Source organism: Chroicocephalus ridibundus, chromosome 2, assembly GCF_963924245.1.
Source record: "Chroicocephalus ridibundus chromosome 2, bChrRid1.1, whole genome shotgun sequence".
Lineage (NCBI taxonomy): Eukaryota > Metazoa > Chordata > Aves > Charadriiformes > Laridae > Chroicocephalus > Chroicocephalus ridibundus.
The window spans coordinates 133,100,086-133,122,379 of record NC_086285.1 but is presented as its reverse complement, the minus strand read 5'-3'; the positions used below and the strand labels follow the sequence as shown (position 1 = coordinate 133,122,379).

Below are 22,294 nucleotides of genomic sequence, written 5' to 3'. Positions count from 1 at the left end.
GTCCTACAGAAGAGAGAAATAACAGGTTGACATCTTCCTCTGGTAGACTAGGAGGAAAATCCGAGCTTCAGTGAAGTCAGTGATAAAATTCTGATTTATTTAAGTTGAGTCATAACATCCCCTTGCAACTCTCTAATTTTTTTCTAGTATGTCATTTCTGCTGTTAAGGGAGCTGTGGTAAAGCTTATAGGGTGTTGCCCATAAGCGTTATGGAGGCCAAAGGTATATATGGATTTAAGAAGGAATTAGGCACAACTGAAGATAGGTTCAGAGGGAGGAGGAGGGACGGCAACACCACGGCCAAGCTTGAACTGCTGATTGTCAGAGGCAGAGAGAGGAGGTATCAGGGGGAAGGATCGTTCTGCAGCTGCCTTGTACTTTTTCCTGAGGCATCTGCTAATAGCTTCCATGACAGAGTAGCCACTAGCTAAATGTCTCTTCCATTTAACTCATACAGCCATTCATATGTATGTTTTATTTGGTCATAGTCTATATTCATATATATATGTGTGTGTATATATATACACACACTTGTGGGTACAAAGTTTATGTCCACAAGGTTTTATTCCTTGGCAGTTGACTAACTAAAGCAACAAGATTTTTATGCATTGTGCTTTCCTTTTAAATGCTTTAAAAGGACAATTAAACTTTCATCTTCTTTTGTTATTGCTGATCGCCGTATTTTACTAAAGCAAATAGAATGAATAGTATGAATAGTATGAATGAAGACAGACATGAAATTTGAAGTAATTAGTAATTATTACTCGTGTTCACAGGTCAGTTTTTAAACTCGTGGGTGTATTAATGTATTTGATTAAGGTGTACAGGCTACTATGGATGTTTAATTTTTATCAAGTTAAACATACTTTATGAGTGCAAGACACTTGTGTGTGGCTCTGACATAATTTATTCTATTAGTTTTTATTTTTGTGCTTAGTAACAAGGTGCGTAGCTAGTACTCTCAATGCCTTAGCCAAGAGTTTAACATACATCTCACACACATTTGTATTAAGTACAACACTGTAATTCTGCAGGTTGGGAGAAGATACAAGTATTATCTTTTGTGCATATAGCTGTATTCTCTCAAAAAGCATGTATTAAATCGGTTGGTCTTCCAACTTTAATAAGAAAAGAGTAATAAAGTTGTTTCTGCTTCCCAACTCTACACTGCTGCTCCAGTATAAACGGATGATACTGGCATGGGTACCAGTATCAGCAGGAAGCACCTGCTGAGGGAGCTACCTGCTCATGCAAACATGGGCTAGTAATAGAGGGCAAACCTCAGATGATCTCTCCCGTAGCATCCAGGACCACATCCTTGTTGCCAGGGCACCCTCTGGGGCCAGAGCTGAGGTAAGCCACCTTAGGCTGAGGAGGACACTGAGTTTTCCAGGGGAGATGCTCTAAATGCCTTACCGAGGCAGAGAGGATGGGTAAGGCAGGCATGGTACTGAAGAGGATGACTTGGGTGTACAATTTCAAGAAGCGGTGCAGGGTTTTGAACCTTGTGTGGGTACCAGCTGCATCCCTGATTGACAGAGTACCTCAATGTGAAGTCAGATTCACCTCATAGCCAGCTGTTAACACAACTATGGCCATGGCCATTTGTGGAGCTGAGTACTAGCATTTATTTAACTTGAATGTAGGGATGTTTGACTTTGGTCTGTTGTTAACTTGCAGCCTTCTGGAAGAAAGAGATTTGAATTCATGATTCTTAAATTGAAACTTTATTGTTATACAATGTTAAACTAAATGCATGCTTATGAGAGCATCTCAATATTTTAGAAGGAAGTGTGGAGTATGTAAGTGTATCTTTTAGATATGTGTGGAGTAGGTTATTCATTCACCGTGATAACAATGTGAAAATGTGTAGCAATGCTTTAGATAATGTTTAGGTACACTTCCTGCAAATCAGAGTTTTAATTCAATGTTTGGCATTCGAAAGAATACCCTGAGGTTTCAATATGCTTCCTAGTAATGGGTGGTTGGGTAGAAGAGAAAAACAAACCCTCTTAGTGCTGCAGCTATGTGGAAGTCAGAAACATGAGTTCACTTTTTGATTAGGCACCAGAGAAGACACATAGAGCTGGGCTTTCTGAACTGCAGCAAAAATTTCAGTAAGATCATGCGTTTCCAGTAACAGTATCTACTCCATGACTGAAGGAACATTATTTTGATTGACCAGGTTAGAGCTGTGAAAAGGAGGCACGCAACATAAGCATCTCTTGCTGAGGCTCCAAAGCAAGCTTGGGTTGCACATCACACTTAAGTGTGTAGAGACACTAAGTTGATCCTAGTGACCAGGAGGACGGACACCTCTCTGGCTGCGTTAAGTCTTTGAAACTGAGGTTGATAAGTGACAGAACTGAAATTCAAATATGATAGGTTTGATATCTCTATGTATAGGTTCAATAACTCTATGAATTACTTACTGTATACATCTGATGCGGAAACACAGTGCTGTGCTCTCTGGCTCGCCCTCTGCTTTTTACTTTTTACCCTTACGGAACCCAGTTTCCTGAGCTTTTTATTAATGGAATATGTTTTATCTAAAGTAAACAGACTGGCACTTGACAGGCAGTTAGCTGGAGTTAAATCCTCATGTAGGCATGCCCACGCTGCAGAGATGCGTAAATGCCTTTATCTATTGTGATCAGTCATATTTTTCTCACTGCTAAGATAGGCATCTTGAAAATCATACTGAACTGTGTAAGCTTACTGGTATTGTAAGTAATGTATACATTTGCATCAGTTATATTTATGAGAGTAGAAAATGTTTCTGAATCTGAGGTTTTCCACGGTACCTTACACTTGTGAGAGCAGTTGTTTCACTCTTCCCCTCTCTCTGGTCAGGTTTTCCCCTTGGTCTTTGGTGGTTTTGCAGGGAAAAGTTGGCATGGGAATTTAAGTGGACAAATAGCAGTTTTGAAACTGAGGTTGGCAGAAGAGGATTCAGTAGGACTTAAAATATGCTTAACTCACTGTTCCAGAAGTACCATCAATTGGGAATGAAAGCTATTTAAATACAAAGTTCCCTATAATATTATCCTTTTCTATGTTGTTAGATTTGCTTCATTTCTCAGCTATGCTATTCACAAAGTTTTACTTGAAATCTCAGTAGATTTGAAATACTATGCTTCTAAATCAGTCTCGTAAGTAAAGTTGTTAATAACTGTGAACTATAAGAAAAACTCTAGATTAAATAAACATCTTATGTGAGAATTCGGACTCCACCTTTGCCAGTGAAAATGCTTGCTTGCAGGCTTAATATTTTCTGCAGCCATAGTTTGATGCTTTTCAAATGCAACCTAAAAGGCTAAAGGGTTCTAGAATTACTTTTGTTTTCTTTTTCTTTTTTTTTCTTTTTTTAAACCTAGCTAGCCACCGCAAACAAAAGGATGCAAGAGTGACTGGCATATATACAAATAACATTCTGGCATTGTGTTTTGTTTTTTTAATCTGGTGTTTTAAGGGGAGCTTTAGTGGTATTAAGCTGCATTTCTTTCGTCCATGAACATTAAGAATTAGAAACAATTCTTGACAACAAGAGAGAGGTAGAATGCCAAACCTGAAATTACGATACAGAGTCTCGAACACAATTTTTTGCACTAGTACCACCTGCCTCCTCTTTGACAACGTTTTGGTGAAAGCAGACCTTTTTGTCTTTAAAAGTGGAAATGGAGCAAACCTCTTGTATATCAAAAACGGTACTTTCTTCATCTGATATTTTTTCTCTGTTGGCTTATTAAAGCCTAGTCTTGCTATTCCTGGGCATATTAGAGGTGGCTGACATAGGCTAATCCGTAAGCAGCTGAGTGAGTGAGTGGCTCTGTTAAGAGCCTTAGCCTGTGGGAATACGGAAGGTAGGAGCCGTCTCACAGTGCTGGGGTCAGCCTGGAGGGGGTTTTGCAGAGTCTCAAGCGGGAACCGGGGGTTTCTCAAACCTATGGTTTTGAGTTGCTGAGAAAAACCTCCTTCTCCTTCAAGATTTAGGTGGATTTTAAAGAAAGTCCTATTAAATACCAGTCTGTAACACAGAACATTAACATTAGCCATTTATCTGATTGTTACAGCATGTGTTAAAGAGCTGCTGCCGCCCATTTGCAGCCTAATGTGTTTATTAGACGGTCTTCCCAGTGGCATCTTGAAGTGTCTTTCAGCTAAAAAATTCATGAGCATTATTGGCTTTCAGGCTGCAAATGGAATATGTCTTCTTCTTACTGTCTAATACACCACTCTAAAGCCATTACACAGGAGTAAGGGAAAAGAGATTGTTGAGGAAGGAGCCTTTGGCTTAAACATTTGTTTATAGTCTGTTACAGCTTTTTGTAGACTGAGCAAAAATGTGAGTAGTAGGTGTTGGAGGCAGTTTTCTGGGTTTTTTTATACATGGGCTCAATGGCGTTTGCTAGGAAATTATGTTCCTTTTCCTAGTTCTAGTTTGTGGAGTTCAAAAATAAAGTAGAGGTTAGTAAATATTACCATAAATCTTGTTTTAATGTTACCTGTAATAGGCTCTCTTTCAAATGAAATTGTATCTTCTAAGTAACAAGCGTTATTGTCAGATAGAAAGGGCCACAGGTGCACGTAAGATTTTAGTACAAGTCCTTTAAAGGCGACTCGGGTTTTTCAGCTTGTCGTTACCACCTTCCTCATAGCAGCTCTGCTTTCTGTTTTTGCTTTATACTGCACGACTGTTGTAAGGTGGCAAAGATTTTAGGCAGTTCCATCTATAGTGAAAGTGGTAGTGCTGCTTCAGGAAAAAAGCATACCCTTGAATAAGTTAATTTGTATTTTTAATACAAGGTTACTATTACCAGCTGAGGTATTGGACACCTTGCTTATTTTGGCAGACTGGCATTGTTCCGTTTGGGATATATGTCCTAATTCCAGGTGCTCAGTGATGAAGGATGGATATAGTAGTTGGATGCAGAACATGTGGCTTATGTATACCAGGGATGTAGGAGGATGGTTTAATATATCTTTAACTTGCTTTTCTGCCAAACTTTTTAGTGGTGGATCTCTTGCTTTAATTTAATCTTACCAGACAATACAGTCCTTTTTTTTTTTTTTTTTTTTTTGGTCCTCCTCCTTTTATTTCCCTTGATTTTCGCCTCTATTTTTTTACTCATTTCCAAAGCCTTTATCCATGGCTCTCTGGATCTGTTGGAATACTTGTGCGAGAGAAAGCTTGCACGCGAGGAGGCTGAGCTTTTCCAAGCGCGGTGCGGTGCGTGTGGGCTCAGTTAGCTGGTTGGGATTCTGACGGGTGCTACAATGAAAAGTGCTGGAAGTGAAAGCCACCCTTCCTCCTGAACTGCTGTGGCTCACCAATAAAAGGTTGGCCTTTAAACTCCAGTGGCTCCAGTCTCTGATCTAGTATCTTATCCTGCCTCTGACAGCGATTTCCTTTCAATGCCTGGGAAAGTGGCTAGCAAGTATTGCCGTCTTCAAAAGGGCTGAAGATTGCAATATGTATCAATATTATATTTTCCGATTCAGAAATGGAGCCAGTGAAAGAAGAGTTCATAAGCAGGAAAAAATGTGAAGAATCAGAAATTGCATGTGACTTCCAACTTTCCTCTGGCTTCTACCAGAATTAATGCTACACGGAGTACATCAGTAATTTTGAAACCGAGACTGAAAGTTTCTAGTCATGAGAACTTCACAGGAAAAAACTATGAATTATAATGGATGTATGTTTGAGTTTATAATTAACCACAGGAATATGAACCGTTTATATTTTTAAATTGGGCTGTTAAGAGAAAATGATTGCCAAACTTTTCACTGACTTGTAACGTTTTTGGTCAGTAAACAGTATTTTTGCTGTTTATTACTCAATGAAACAGTGGCTTTAATAAATCACTTCTGTATTTATCAGTTGAATCTACACTAAACGCATGTATTGGTGTGCTGGAAGGGTGGTAGTACAGTACTGCTACCTGATTGTCCGCTATATAGTACTTTACCTTTTGTTTGCTGCTTTTCAGATTGAAATAGCAGCTTTGAAGGTGTAATCCTCATTTATTCTTTAACTGCATTTGTTAGGCTTATAATAAATCTGACAGTTTAGCAGGCCTTGTTTGGAAGATGGCCTGCCCTGATAAGAGATAAAATGCACATTATCTTCTTCTACATTGACTCTGGATGATTAACTGGATTCACTGATGCTGAGAATCAGTGCTGGAAGGCTTACGCAGTGTGCCATGTTCCTTTGTGGCATTTGAGGAGTGGAGAAGATGTTACAAATTCATGCAACTGATTTGTGCTGTATTTTTTTCTCTCTCCTCCTTCACGAGGCCTCTGTTTTTCTTTTTTTCTTTCTCCCATGTGTTTTATTTTTGGGTTTACATTGTTTTATTTTTTCCCCTTTGAAAGATGAATGTCTTGTAAAAATATCATGTTTACTATTGCTTTATAATTAGGTTAAGTCTCTCTGTGTACTCTCAGAGCGGTTGCTGGTGGAGGATGTGAAGGAGGATGTGCTGTCATGACGAGAGCAGAAACCATTGTTCTGTTACTGATAGCAAGAAAAAATGAATTGAAGCCTATTTCAGGCTCTGTCTTTTCAGTCTCCCAACATCTGGTAGAAACTGGTTAGGTCTCAGTGACTGTAATTAGTAGCATATACCATCCAAGAGTTTATTCATTTAATTTTTCAGAGTGAGTAATTTACATGTAACAATTGGAAAAATTAGACAGATTTTGTCTACAAGTTTTTTTGATGCTTAGGCCTGTGGTAGTGAAACAGCACAGGAAAAAACACCTCTGGTGCTAAATGTAAATGCAAAGAAAGTATTTACTTACCTGAGATGTCCTGTTGGTACAGGTCATCTGTTGGAGCCTAAAACTAGTTCTTTAGGTATTTTTAGTAATCAGAATTCTGCTTCTCTAATTATCTCCTTCCTGGTATGAAAATGCTGCAGTGAGTGTATTTATCTTTCCATTGCTCCGTTGCTCCTCGTTGATGCCCAGTGGAATCGAAGCTTGATGGGCATCTGAGTCAGCATTAGAAGTTCAGCCCTTTGTTATCGTTGTAGGGGTTTTTGTAGGACAAATGGAAAAAACCTTAATATATATTGAGGCAGAGAAAAATCTACTGCCACTGAAGGCAAAATACTAATCCCATAGTGGGATGTTGTGTTTGTATTTTGGAGTGCAGTACAACTCCCAAACAACTTACACAATAAAAAAGGGAGTGCCTGGTCTTGCATGACAGTACATTCTGCAAGACACGTATTCAGTCAAATTCGGCTTTGCAAGACATTTTCTTTCAAATAAAAATCAGTTTAGTTCGGCATCTGACATATCATGATGCTATTTCATATGTCTCCATCTCTCTCTCCTCAATGCAGTGATTACTGCTGGTTTTATTTTTACTAATTCACAATTGGGTTAACCGTTTTCCTTTTCTACACCACGCTAAGTAAGCCTTACCCGCTTTTCCCTGATTTTTGTTTCAGAAGACATATGGTAGAGCTAGTATTACTTTTCCATTCTTCTAAAGCACTAAATGAACCAAACTGTTCAATTTCTTTATCTTTCTTCTTTCTGGAAATTCCTGCAGAGATGTATAAAAAGATCAGAGGAGCAGGATGAATGCTGCTTTCTAATCTAAGGTAATTCCCTATAGGGGAGGTTTATTGGAGCAAAACTTTGAGCCTCTAACTTGTCATTCTACTCGCAGTGGCTTCAGTTTTGAATTGTCATGTTTCCTGGAAAAATTCAGACTTCAAGTTTGGGAGTTTTGTTTTTTTGGTCTGAGAAGCTATTCATGTAGTTCAGGAAGCTAAGAATATTTAGAACAACTTCAAAAGTTCCTAAATGATCTTGTTTAAAAATACTGTTTTATTTAATGTTATCAAATTTTGTGTATTATAAGACTATTAGTAATAATGAATAACCAAGAGATTTTGAGATGGCTAAATTAATGTGTCTGGAGGGAGATAGGGCTGAACTAGAAACCACTATAGGCAATTCAGCTGCTCCTGACCCACATACCTTTGTATGTCTAAAATTCGTCTATCAATTCAATCTAAATTCATGAGGTTTTCCCCTTTTTACTTGAAAGTTTCCTAAGCGCCTGCTCTTTGGTCTTACATGTGCCCAGAAGTAATTTCTTCTGAAAAATGTGGTTTTAGTTCCTTGCTTATGCTGCATTAAATTTGTAGAGGTTCCTAGATCCTCCAGAGATGTTAATCTAGTAGTACGCATAGATCTTGAATGTGAATTAGTTCATGTAAAAAAAAAAAAGAAATAGCTGCATTCTTTTTAAAAGACATGAGGAAACTGGGAGGATGCTCACCTCTTTGACTCGACTTGTTAGAGTCATTGCTGAGAAATGGGAGATGTGGGTTCACTCTCCTCCTCCTCAGCCTAAGGGATTCAAACCTCAGTCCCTTGTGTCTTGAGACAGTGTTTGAACTACTTACCTGTGAGTTTGGTTGGTATGGGCTGCACACCTAATGATTCCTATTGCCCTGCAAGGGTTAATTAACCTTACCCTCTTTTGCTTCATAAACACCCAGTTTTGGCAAGCAGATAGCCTACCACCTAGGAGGCTGTCCTGCGTGTTGAAAAATACAGGCTTGGAACCCCTCTGTAAAGAGGGAATTTATCTCCATTGCCTAGTTTCTGTCCATTTTAGTTGGTACGTAGTATTATGGAAGAGCAGGGCAGCAGATTATCTATCCACAGCTTCTAAAAGGTGATTCCTCCTCATTTCTCGTAACTCAGGAGAGGATTTTAGTTTCTGAATCCCAAGGGAATAGCGGAACTTTACCTATACCAGTTAGCCCCTAAACCCCTAGGGAGGTAGAGCTTGGGGGCACGTAATTTTGATTTTAGTACTGTGTACTGGTCATTTTAGTTTGTGAGATTTTTTTAGATTGACTTAGCGTCTTCTGTCCAGCTCTCCAGTTTCCAAGGTACCTAACTCTGGATTTTGCATTCTGCTCTGGAGCACTGGCACCTACAGCACAGGAGCTGCAGAGCCTATACAGATCTTGGAGGTGTACAATGTGATTTTTAATTAAGACATAGGGAGAGCAGAAAGCAAACATGGTAGTAGGTGGTAGATTTCCAGAAAACTTTTATGATGAGCAAAACGAAACGGGTAACTCATTCTAAGAACAAACTGATAATGCTGCTGAGAAAAAGTGGTAATGACCTGTAAGTGCAAATAAAATAAAATAATACTAATGATAAGTAAATAGTTTGTTTATACCCAATTACTATGTTTAATATGGGGAGCAGAAGGTGCTAGTTTGATAATAATGGTACTACTTTTGTTCCCTTAAATACAGAAGGATGAAGTTCAGATGGGAGGTTAGTTTTAATGTGATCTCCAAAGGCTGATATTGTAGACCTAGCGGAATTCCCACAGAACAGCATCAGTGTGAATGCAAGAAGAATTGAGCTATGCATTGGTGGAGCCACCAGTGAAACTTTGGTTCCTGCAAAAATAAACTTCCCTTTGGAGTAAGCCTGACAGAGTACGTGGGAAAACTGTCAATAACGGTTCCTATTTACTTTCTTGGGGAGGAAGGGAGAGTGGAGGGGGGTGTTCCCCCAGAATGCTTACCCCTGACTTTAATTCTTACTACTCTCGGGGGAGAGGATGACTATTAAATGCTTGTCAGGTTTTCATTAGTTCTGCTTGCTTTTCTCAAGAAAAATAGTTAACCAATCAGGTATTACTTGGGAAACGTAAGAAACTACGGGATTCCCCAGCCTGATTTTTCTTCTGAGCTTTAGGTCACCATCTGAGTCTGGCTCAGAGATCAGATGATCTCGGGAATGCACAGCTTTCATCATGCTGATGATTTTTTTCTCACCCCGGTCAGTGAAAAATTCAGTCATTGGAACAGAGCCCCAAGGACAAATCCAGCTTTGCACTGGCAGGGGCCAGGAGCTACTGTCTCCTCACAACTTCTCTTTAATTATCATCACAGTTTTTTTAATAATGTATTGCTCCTTCCTTGGAGCTCTACTGTTGCATACTTGTGAAATTGTGTATTTTCAAGAAGGTGTTTAGCTCCTAGCCAGTTAGACAAAAGTATATTTCTACTTTTGTATTCAGATAAATTAGGACGTGAGTGGCTGCTGGGACTAGAAATCAGTGAAGATACGTAATTGTTAAGGAACAGCCGGTGTCGTAGGCCACGCTGGAGGCTGTGGTGGGTGTTTCACGCTCTGCAGTAAGGTCAGCATTGGTGTGGCACTGTGAATGTCCTGACTGGGGTCACTGGGAGTTCCCCGGCAAGTACAGAATGATGGCATTTGTGATGGTACATTTTCCCTTTGAGAGCTCAGCTCTGCTTTGCTGCAGAACCAGGGCCGCCTTGCTGTTCTTGAAGTGGGTTGTTCTCAAAACGTTGGCAGTATGTACATACATGTAGATAAACATATACGTGTGTAGACAATTGATAAAAAGATAATCCAGGTATTTTTCAAATAGGATCTGATACTATGCATGTCAAAGACCAACTGGGAGCTATATGTTTCAGGGATGATCTAGTGTGTTTCATGAAAATTGACCAGTATCTCAAAAAAGGAAATGACTCCACTTTCTCCGCAAACTGGGTAAAAAGAAAATATTTTCAGAAAAATGTTAGATGGTGTTCAGTTCTGAATCTGAGAAGGCTCCAAGTCTTCATTTGTTTGCGTATGTTTCAGCACATAGCCTTTCTCAGCATCCCTGCAGAACTGCCTAGATCTCACTCTCCAGGCTGTTTCTGCCCATATCTTCATTCAGCCAGTTCATTGGGAAAAGTAAGATTTACAGTGTGAACATCTGTTGCCACCACAAGCTCTGCCCACTAGATATTTTACAGTGTCAAAAAGAAAAAGAGAAGGGGATCGCAGTTTTAACCCCCAGCAGTTCCCTCAGTGAGTTCAACGCATGGCTGACTGGGCCAGCAGAGGGAAGGGAACTGGTGGGGCAGAAATGAAGGTCTTGGAGGAGGTGGTGGACCCCCTTGTTTTGATACCTGATTTCCGTTTTATGCTGGTGTGAAGTGATCATGGAATTACGGGCTCCAGCTCTTATTTTAGCATGGTATTAATCACCTCCTGGAGATACTCACCTCTTTCATGGCCCTTGTGTTTATTTTTCTGTTAATCCCAAACAATACAGGAGCTCTCTGAAAGGTCTGGCAGCGTCTCTGTGCCATGATCCTTACAAAACCGGCAGCAGCTAGGCAGATGGTGAGCTAGGACCGCCCTGTATTGCATGAGTTTTTTTTTATCATGTCCCTCATCTCCCTATGCCCTTTCTAATAGTGTTTTCTGCCTCTAGAATATCGGTACTTATTGAGGGGTATGTAATCAGGGGCAGGCAAGTTTCATGTGCTCCTTGTGGTGCACAAGACAACAGCCAGCCAGGAGCAGAGCAGGATTTCCACGGGCCCTTTATTGCACACATTATAATAAGCTGGTGTTGTTTTAACACGACAGCGTGACAAGTTATTTTCCTTATGAGGTAGATTATATGTACAAAATATTTATCAGTTCCTCAGTGATCTCTAGTGTTGACAGATGTTCTGTTTCTACGATATTGTATGTGTACTTGTGCAAGCATTGTCTTCTGATTTGTAACCAAAGATGCATGTGCTGCCTTTTCATGTAGCTTCGATACACGTTTCATTTCACGTATTTCAATTCTGTTGTGTTTTTCTTGTTGTGTGGCACTATGGCTTTTCCTTTGTCTTTCCTCATTCAACCTTGCAAAATTGCCATGAAAATTCAGCAACCCAGGCACAAAACGTACTTATCTGTTCTTACATAACTGGTAACAATCAAAGAGATGGTAACATTTTACTTGCCCACCACAAATTTTCTTCTGAAGGAGTTTTGTATAGTGTTTTGTGGGGTCATAAACATAGTATTTTTATTGGTACCTTTCAAACAACCTCTATTTCAAATGATAGATTTGCCAAGTACAAACTGAGTTGAGCATGGAACAATAAACTTAGAAATGTGAACAAAGAATTCATGACTTTTCCACCATAACCCTTTCTTGCACTTTCTTCCTTTTAGTTGCTGATATGTGTTCAAGATGAGTGGGATGGGAGAAAACACCTCTGACCCATCCAGGGCAGAGTCAAGAAAGCGCAAGGATCCCGATCAGCTTGGACCCAGGTTAGACCATTTATGTCTGAAGATGTTGAAAGAGAAAGACTTAGAAAAAATGTTACCTGTGCACATATGTTTCATATTCATTAGAAAATGACAGAGTTGCTATTCTTGCGAAGAGAAGTCAGTACCAAACTACTCTGATTCAGTAATTCTGTGGTGTTGTGGGTTTGGGGATGGGGAGTGGGGAGATGTTGTCATTTCTTATTATTTTCTTGTTTGTTTTAAATCCAGTCTAGTGCCAAAATACACAATTCGGGTGACAATACAGGAGCTATGTAAAAATATTTTTTGGCTAATCACTGCAGAGAGTCTTCAGTCATTCGTCTGTCAATCTTAAGATTTTTTTTACCACCTCTCTTGTACATCATAATGAGAGACTTGAAGAATATTTTGCAGTCTTGTAGTATTTGCCTTACCAACACAAATAATTTTTAAAGCATAACCACTCATTCAGCATTTTTTCTTACAGCTGTCTTTTGTAATTTCACAAGGAGGTAGGGAGTATGGATTGTTTGGTTTAACTGTCTAAGCTGTTTTATTTTTTTATACACTGTCATTATTTCATACTCCCTGGATTCTTGACGTGATGAGGAAGGATACTTGTAAATGTTCAAATCTCACCCCCCACCAGTTAATCCTCTATTTTGAACTTCATATCCCAGACCTCTTTTGAAACAAAAACATGACTACTGGGAAAAAATAAGTAATGTCTTTTTAAATGCTCCTTTGCTTGTTTCAGAGGAAACCTTTCTGCTTGAGAAACTTGGAAATTATTTTTTTTTGTAGTGAGTGAGGGCAGTTCTCCCTTGTTTTGTTAAACTGCTCTCAAACCATTTGAAATCATCTTTGAGCTGACCAGAAGGCAAACAAGCTTACATTAAATACAACATTTTTATAAACTCCTCTTTCAGCCCTAAAAGAAGCACTGAGAAACGCAATCGTGAGCAAGAGAATAAATACATAGAAGAACTTGCAGAGCTGATTTTTGCAAATTTTAATGATATTGACAACTTTAACTTTAAACCTGACAAATGTGCAATCTTGAAAGAAACTGTGAAGCAAATTCGTCAGATAAAAGAACAAGGTAAGAAGAGTAATTAATTGACTTTGAATATTTTCTGTGTTATTACTTTATTTTTAGCAAAGTCTCTTCAGCTTTTCTTTAGCAAATTACCAGGTTTTTTTAATCAGTAACGAAAAATGCTGTAATGTCATGTAGATGGAGTGTGTTAAGTATCATGTTCAGTATTTTTAAAAATAAGCTTCACAGAAAATTTAAGAAATTGCCTAGAGAGAGGGAAAGTCGGTCCGATGTGTGCATCTAATGGAATTGAAATCAGTTGTGCTTTTGCGGAAGTTACAGTAGCAGATGGCTTTGGGGGGAAATAAAAAGACTGCATATATACTCTTACATGGATGATGGATCCATGTAAAATAGGAATAATTCAGGAGAGTGGGGTATGAAAGTATTCTGCATCCCCCCTTTTGCTTTCTTTTGTTGGTATGAATAGATATTGTGGACTAAATTATCTGCGTCCCTTAAATGATGACATCATATCCTCAACTACAATGGATTTGCAACTATTCTAATCTCTAGATAGGGTCCTGTTATAAATGTAAACCAGAGAACGTGACAGTTTTCTTCCTGTTCTTTGTCTAGAAGATTAGTTTTGTATTTCTTTTCTTCTGATATATTTCCTATTTAAAGGAAAGAAACCCCAAATATTTTAGAAACTTTACATTTTTGAAAGTGGGTTTTGTGGCACAGGTCTATGTGGGCAGGTGTGAATAGCACAGCAGGTGTTTGGGGCAGATTCAAATTCTTAAAGTAGGTGCGTATCGTTTTTCTTTCAACATAGAAGACTGCAATCTCTTTATAAACTATTTTTACAACGATTCCTTTGGTTTTTCAAACACTTTAATTAACATCTTGCACTTTTTCAGTATTCTGTGATTTCTGCGGGAAAATAATGCTTCCTTTTCCATACTGTATGTGTGAAGTTACAAAAGTGGAGATTACGTGTTGCATAATTTAGACACAGATTTATTCCTAAAACAAGTAAATAAGTAGATCTGCAGTTTCAGACATGAGCCTATTCAAAGCTAAATGGAAAGAAGTGGGAAGTGTCAGATTGTGTCAACTGCCTCCAAAGTGGTTCTAATTGATTAATCTTTGGGCGTGTTCCTGTTTCTCAGCTTGTTGTCATTTTATTGCTATTAGGTTGCCATAATTTTTAAAATTTATATTCTAGTGAAGTTGCTATGCCCCATATTAGAAGTATACCTCATAACCTGGCACAGTGTCCATCATCATTTTGCACCTTGCTGGCTTTTGAGATTATTTTTTTTTCTCCTGATTTTCTTTTCTTCTTCCTTTTCTCTTATCCTGATCCTTCCATTCTTCTTATCCTTACCTGAGAAGGAAAAAGGACAAAAAAATTATGTTTTCCTGGGAAGTGGGTGCACAGAGAAAAGTCTGTTAGTCCACTTGGTATTTCTCTCAGCGGTTCTAGAACATCTGGTCTGAAAATCTGTCTCTAACTAATGTCCACTTTGGCAAATCCAGAGTTTTGTTGTTCAGGACCAATATCATAAAACCAGGTTTTTATATTGTTATAAAATGTTCACACTTATCGGACTAGGTTACACGTAAATTTTTTAAGCTGTCATGGGCCAGAATCGTACCAGAGCTAAATGTGCACCTCATTTTCTAAGCTCATGAAGTTTTGTTGCAAAAACAACTGAAAATACAATTCTAAAGACAGACTAAAATGCTACGAATACTGTTTATTTTGACAAGTAAAAGTAGTTTGCAACCCTTGAGCAATAAAGATACTGAATTACTCTTTACGAAGTTGCTTTGCTGCACAAGGTTCTTCAGCTGAGGACAATCAGACTGTCCAATAACTGAGACTTTACATAAAACTAATATCTGGTACGGACTAGACTTTAAGCCTCTCTAAGAGGCATTGCAAAACACTGAGGCCTTCAAGGTGGTCATTAATAGCATCTCAGGATCTAGAAACAGAGAGTAGAATATCTGAAATTATTCCTTTAAAGTAATTTAAAAATATTATACCAATTTCTACATAAAAGCTACATCTGTTTGTTTTCGTAAGATATTTAAAAGGCTTTTCCTTTTAAGAAAAAATTCAAATGACAGCATATTCTGAAACACAACATTGTTTTGTAACAGGTATTTCATTAATAAATGGCGCTCACATATAGTAAACATTCAAACTGCACAAACAGCACAGTACACGTATACTTCTGTCAAGTGCCACAAAAAAACTGACCTAAGCAGGGCAAACAGATTGAAGACCTAGTGAGGCTATTGCTGTTGCTGTCCCATGGCTTTTTAGGTAGTTTATCACCTTGCATTGGGAATCCTACGCTTATATATATTCATCATTTAAATGCATTAACTTTTAGGTTGTTCCAAATCTTTCTGATTGCTTTTCCACAGATGAGATGCGTTAGAACACCTTTGCAATGGTCAAACACTTGCATTGTCTTAAGAATATCTGTTTCTAAAATAAAGTAATGAAAATAATACTATACTTGCATGAAGTGCCATGAGACTCAGGTTAAAAATCATATTTTCTTACAGTTGTGTTGTTGGTTTTGAGTGTTACACTAAATACCTGTGGGAGAAAACTGAATGAACGTCCTGAAATTCCTGTGTGATTCTACGTGAACGTGGGCAAATTGAGATAACTCAGTTTTTACACAGTGGGTCCACTCTGCGTTTCTTCAAAACCCGATTAGGTTAAATTAGTGAAAACTTATTTTACAGTTTTATTACTTAGAAGTTTTAGTAAGGACTTGGGGGTCTTGAAATAAATACTAAAAATTCTTCACAAATTTTCTTCTTCATCTATAAATGGAATTGCACATTAAGGTCTAATTACTTACAAAAGCGCAGTCAGTTATAAATACCTTGTAAAGCCACTGAAAGCAACAGGTTTTAGAGCCGCTACTGAGATTTGACAAGGAGACTTTATTCTAGGTTCTAGGAATGAAAATGAGGAAGGAAGAAGTACAGATTGATATTCATTTCCCCTGTCAAGCTTGCTGGGCTGGTAGCTGAAAAAAGTAATAGATTTTTTGCTCTAGTAATACTATGTAATTTAGTACAATGTTATCCTGATCTATTTTATATGCAAATACATATTTGCAATACTATAACTGTTATCTTTATATCGTTTCTCACAGTATATACTTCAAAGATTCTTTAGTTGTGGTATGTTAGAGATTTGGTTTACTACAATTTGAAAGCAAGTTATAAATATATGCGTGTAACTGAATTCATTAGAAGAGTTAAAAGATATTTGGAAGATGTAACCATTGTGTGTAGTTTTAAATGGGTTTTGAAATGTTTTTAGTACTTGGGAAAATGAAGACAAGATTCTTTACAAAAGCTTAATTTTCTACTGAGGACTTTTACCAAATTATCTTACAGTGACTGGATAGAGATTTGTGGATGTCCAGAGGAGATGAAAAATTGCGATGTTAGCATGAAGATGAAACAGAAGTTGTATTCATGTAAATCTAAAGTGCATATTTCTGCTGGGGATTTGAGACTTGTGTTTCAAGCACTTGGGAAAAAAAAAAATTCAGTTTTTTATTTATAGTATAGAAGTGACATGAAATGGTAGTTTTATGGTTGTGTTACATGGTACTGAAAGTGTAAGCTTGCCTGTTCCTTGCAGTCTATGTTGTTACTTTGAAAGAATAACAGTCATATATGTTGCAGATGTGTTTGTAATGTACACAGATGTGTACCAGCACAGTGAGTTCCGATTTGCACGTGCTTAATTAAAAAAGCTTGGTTTAGGCAAGTGTAAAGACCACTGGGGATAAACGTTCCATTACAGGCTAGGCAGCCAAGAAGCTATAAAGCCATTTGGTTGTACTTTAGAAATACATTTGGTAAAATAGTGTTTGATTTTAGGATCCTACCTTATTTTTAACAAACAACTTCAGCACTTAAGACAGATTCGTTTTGGTTGTATAAATACTGCTGAAAATATTTCCTCATATCTGAAGACAACAAAATTCTGACAGCAAATAAAAGGAGTCTGGATTCTCTTCTTCCCTAGTTTATAATCAATTGAACTGTTTCATATCAGTCTAATTTCTTTTCATACCTATAGTATTCCTTTTCCTTGAATCTTGTCATCTGCCTGACTCCTCTCATCATGTTAGCGTTTTTCTTTCTCATTATTGTTTTTGGCTGCTTTCTCCCCCTTTAGCTGATTTCTTTTTTCCTTCTAGGTATTAGGCAGGATATAAAAATGAAACCTTTGTCCTTAGTTTAAAGCTCTTTATCCATCATGCTAACCTCAGTCTCAGCAGGTAAATAGCCCACATTTTAAAGCAGAGACTATTTGTTACACTTCCCTGCTTGAAAATCTCCCGGTTCAGGCTTTGAAACCTCCTTTTCTTCATTATCTAGTTGTGCTTTTACCCTCTTCTCTGGATATCGGCAATGCAGTAGGTACAGAGAACACTGATGATCACCGTAAGCTTCTTCAGCAGTGTCTCTAGCTAAGCAGTCTCCTCTGACCCCTTCAGTAGGAGTGCAGAAGAATGTGTCCTGACTTCAAGTACAAGATGTGGGGGGTTTTTCTCAAGTCCCCTGAGTACCTTTTATTAAACTCCAGGTCTGTATCTCTTATTTTTCTCCCTCTACTCTCCATGCCTTTCTGTTTTCCGGAGCCTTTTTTTAGGATGGCATCCACCTGTCTTACTTAGGTTCGCATACAGTGAGATATAACCTACTGTGCCGAAGTATCCCCAAATGTGATTTTATGCCTCAGTTCCATTTTCCTGCAGAGTCCAGCTTTCATGTGTCGCCAATTTCTGAAGAGGTTTTGTGTGTTCTGTAGATCAGCTTTACAGTGGTACAGGGAAGGGATATCAGGGTGGTGATTATCAGTCTAGTTGTTAATGTACACTTTTGAGTTGTCAGATCTTGTTTTCAGAATAGCTTTACAAGACAAACCTTGGACGGAATGAATCACCACGTGAAAGCTAAACAGCGCTGAGAGAAGAGAGACACGCAAGAGCTATGGAACCTGTATGAATTAAAACAGAAGGCTTGTTGTTAATCATATATATCTTCTTTTTCTGGTTTCCCATTTGATAGCAAAAACAGTTTTCACTTTCCTGTAGCAGGACTACTTTATAATCATGGGGTCACTCCAGCAGATAGTCTATTATTGCCTCCAGCACCAGCATGCAAGTAAAATTGCTTGCTAAAGGAAAACAGCATGGTCTTAAAGCTGTAATGAGGAGTTACTTTGGCTGCTGCTACTTTGAATTTATCAGATCTGAATTTAGATTCATATTTCACGAGGTATTTAAGCAACTGCCTAACTTTAAACAAATGAGTAATCCCTGTTAAGTCAGTGGAACTACTTAAAGGTTTGAAGTTATGTGCATAAATATCCTACCAAATCAGAATATTAAGACAAGAGAGCGTATGCAGACTTGATTTTTGTTTGGTTTTTGTTTTGCAAATATTTCGGTTGGTCTGTTTTGCTGTAATTATATTTTTTATGTTAATCATTTTTGAGATTGCAGGAGATTTAAAATTGATGCCAATTTTTGAATCTTTTTTTTTTCAAAGGAGTTCTGCATGGCTATTATTGTTTATATGTGCTGTACTTTCAGCCTGATAGGATTTTAAGACTGAATTAAGTGTCAGAGGAATTTGTGCTGTGAAGTCAAGCAATTTATGCAGAACATTTACAAAAAAATCTATTACTGAATTTGCTTTGCTGTCTCCTCTACCTACAGCTGAGAGTGATGCACTGAAAGTGGCTTTGATCTTCCTCAGTACATTGTAAGGCTTTTTGGCTAAATATCCAGTTATATTGACTTGACTACTTGCATGCCTCCAGAGATCTACTGATTTGCTGATGAATTTAAACTGGTTTTAGGTAATGCAGACCATCAGTTTCTCTTCTGGCTCTGACGAAAAGTAGTCATTAGCCAGCAGACCCATCAAGTGGGAAATTTCCTTGGGTTTGCTTATTTTGCTGGAGTTGTGTATCACGCAGACTAGTTGGCTTAGGCGTTATCTACACATAAGTTATGTCTTTTTAGCTGTACTAATAGTTTTCTGTGGAAGCAGTGTTGTAATTTAATTAATGTGAATTATGAGAGGAGTAGCTGAAAGACACCTTTATGACATACAGCTGTGTCCACACTGGGCTCAAACTATTGAGAGAGTTGGGATTGTTCAGCCTGAAGAGGAGAAGGCTCTGGGGACATCTTATTGCAGCCTTTCAATACTTAAAGGGGACTTAAGAGAAAGACAGAGAGAGACTTTTTACTGAGGCCTGTAGTGACAGGACAAGGGGCAATGGTTTTAAGCTGGAAGAGGGTAGATTTGGATTGGACATAAGGAAGAAATTTTTTGCTATGAGGGCGATGAGACACTGAAACAGGTTACCCAGAGAAGCTGTTGATTGGAAGTGATCAAGGTCAGGTTGGACGGGGCTTTGAGCAACATGATCTAGTGGAAGATGTCCCTGCCCATGTCCAGGGGTTGGACTAAGTGATCTTTAAAGCTCCTTTCCAACCCAGACCAGTCTCTGATTCTGTGATTCTCTTGCCTTAAGAAAACAGACAAAAATAATCACCAAACCGGTAATCAAAATTGTGAAACCAGTCTAAAATCTATGCACTTAACAAGATTTAGTGAATTGTTGTTGTTTTTTGCTTCCTAATCATGGTTAAAGTCCTATCTGCCGTTCTAGAATAAATATAGCCTTGTTCCCCAAAGTTAATGAGACTGTTTACTCATCATATGATTAGGAGATTTAGGTCAATTTTAGTTTTCTTTATTTTGACTAAGAGCAATAATAGAGTGGTCCTAAAGATGTTGATGTGCAGACTAACCTGCGGGAAATGAGGCAGCTGTTGAAAGCCCCGGTCCCACCATCCCTGCCCTCCTCTTGGCCTGGCAGTAGCATTTGCGCGGCTGCGTACTGAGCCTGAGCAGTATTTTTGATATGGCTGTTCTGGTGAGGGAGGAGAGGATCTGTCTCTCCACGGGTCCTTGGTGGGGCCCCTCCAACGTGGGTCCAGGCATGCCAGCAGTGACTGAGCTGTGGGTAACGCCTGCAGCTGTCTTGGCGCTGTTGGGCATCGCAGGGTGTCGGGCGATAACTGTCACTTAACAAGACATGTCTCATGTCTGTGGACTTCAACTTTGTCGATGATGGATGACTTCAGTTCCAGGGATAATTTGCTTGGAGTTTTATACCGGAAATCTAAGCTCTGACTCCAAGTTGTGGCTTGAAGCTGAAGAGAAACTAAATGTTCGCTCCTGATTGTTGAGACAGTGGTCTTTTTCAGGTAAAAATAGTAATTATTGGCAGGTGTTGCAGGAAAACTTGCTTGTTTGTTTTGCATCCTACTTGTATTTTACTTTTCTTTTATTTTTCTTTCCTTTCATAACTTCTAAATGACCAAAAGAGAAAATCATTCGGATTCGTGGAGCTGGTTGTTTATTTTATGTTCTGTAGCTGCAAAGATGGTTGCAATCTAAGAGGTCTATAATACCAATGTTGGGGAATGCTATAAAGGATTGAGCTGCTTCTTCTGTGTTTAACATGCTTTGGGGGATATGTCTCAAGTGTTCCCTATTTGTTCTTTGCAGGAATATTTTCATCAAAGTTTTGGTTTTGTTACTTCAATATTTAGCGATCATAGAATGGTCTATCTATTTTTTACTTCTGGTAGTGTAGTAAAAATGACTTGTATAAGAAAGATGGAGACATCTCTTCCTGAAATTTAGGATTTTGAAGGCTACCTCCTTGCAGACAGTGTATTGTTCTCAGGCTGCATTTAAACTGTCACTGAGCAGTTTAAACTTCAAAACTTTACAGTTTTTCTTTTGCAGTTTATCATGTAATCTCTTATGAACTGTAAACATCATAAAGGCATTTAGCATTTTAAGTTTTGGGAAAGAATAAAATACAGAAATGTAGCCTGACATCCAGCCTTCCACAGTGTGAGCAAAGGTCTTGAGTCTAGTGTTTCTCACGAGTTGCTCTGTCTTCAGAGGTATCTGGTCAATAAGAAATACTGAGTTTAGGTGCTAAAGAAGAAGTACTGAGTTTAAGCGCTAAAGAAGAATTGGGGGCTGCTGATTCAAGTCTTAATGTTTGTGTTTGTAGTGTCTTACTCCTGGAAGGTGTGCAGTGTAGAAGGTGCTGACTGTGGAACACCAGGGCTTGCTGGTGTGCTTTAGGTTAGTGAATGCAATGTACTGATCTCAGCAGCATGTAAAGCAAGTAAATGAAGAAGGAGACTTCATGTTACCTTGACTGTCTCTGTGGAGCTTAATTTATGGAATAGCAAATTAATTTACTGAGAGTAGTGATGATACTTCAGTTAAAATAAGATCATCTGTTATAAGGAACCTAGCTTTTGTTACACGGCTTTTATCTTTTCTTTTTAAAGACTGCAGCCTGAAAAGCGATAATATAATATTTACTCACAATAGGGTGCAATGTCTTTCATAACATGTTTGAATCCTGAAAACCCGTGGATTCACAGCACATTAAAGAGGTATTGATCAAAGGCTCCTCTGTGTTCAAACTAGAACCAAGATAATTGCATCTGTTCTAAATGATGCATTTTGTTATTTCTGTAAAAGATTCTACATACGGACAACTGCACAGTTAGTTAGAAATAGGGGTCCTTGAATGTGAAATGACTGAGGATATGAAAAGCAATTACTCCCTTCAGCTTTCAGTTTCTTTTATAAAAGCCCACAGTGTGCAACTGGGGAAAGAAACGTAGACTCAAGTCTGAAGGATGACGTGGTAAACGATCAGTTACTTGCTCTGTTGTGTACACCGTGGAGCTCGTAGTGAATGTCCTCAGACAGATGATTAGAGAGCCAAGACATATATGCCTTCTGTTTTCTTTCATCATTAAAGTGTGTTGGCACATCTATATGTATTTTACAAGACAATGGGTACTCTTGTGTGTGTACTGCGCGCACACACTTTCCCCTTCCCTCTGAAAGCAAACCACTCTTTAGGTTGCACAAGATCACAGCAGGTGTCAGAAGACAGAGACAAAAAAGTACATAAATTTCAGTTAAACTAAAGTAGAAAACTTTGAAAGTAGA

At 38.4% G+C, this 22,294-nt stretch overlaps 1 protein-coding gene across 6 annotated transcripts in view; it reads left to right on the top strand.

Annotated features, from left to right (window-relative positions):
• NCOA2 (nuclear receptor coactivator 2) overlaps positions 1–22,294 on the top strand; it is a 195,777-nt gene that overhangs the window by 104,626 nt on the left and 68,857 nt on the right. For all 6 annotated transcript variants that reach the window (XR_010070030.1, XM_063327036.1, XM_063327034.1 and 3 more), the window contains 2 exons: positions 12,040–12,141; positions 13,050–13,222. Coding sequence is in view for 5 of the 6 variants with exons in the window: in XM_063327036.1 (XP_063183106.1) it covers positions 12,059–12,141; positions 13,050–13,222 (256 nt within the window). In the remaining variant the exon portion in view is untranslated. The remainder of the gene's footprint in view (positions 1–12,039; positions 12,142–13,049; positions 13,223–22,294) is intronic.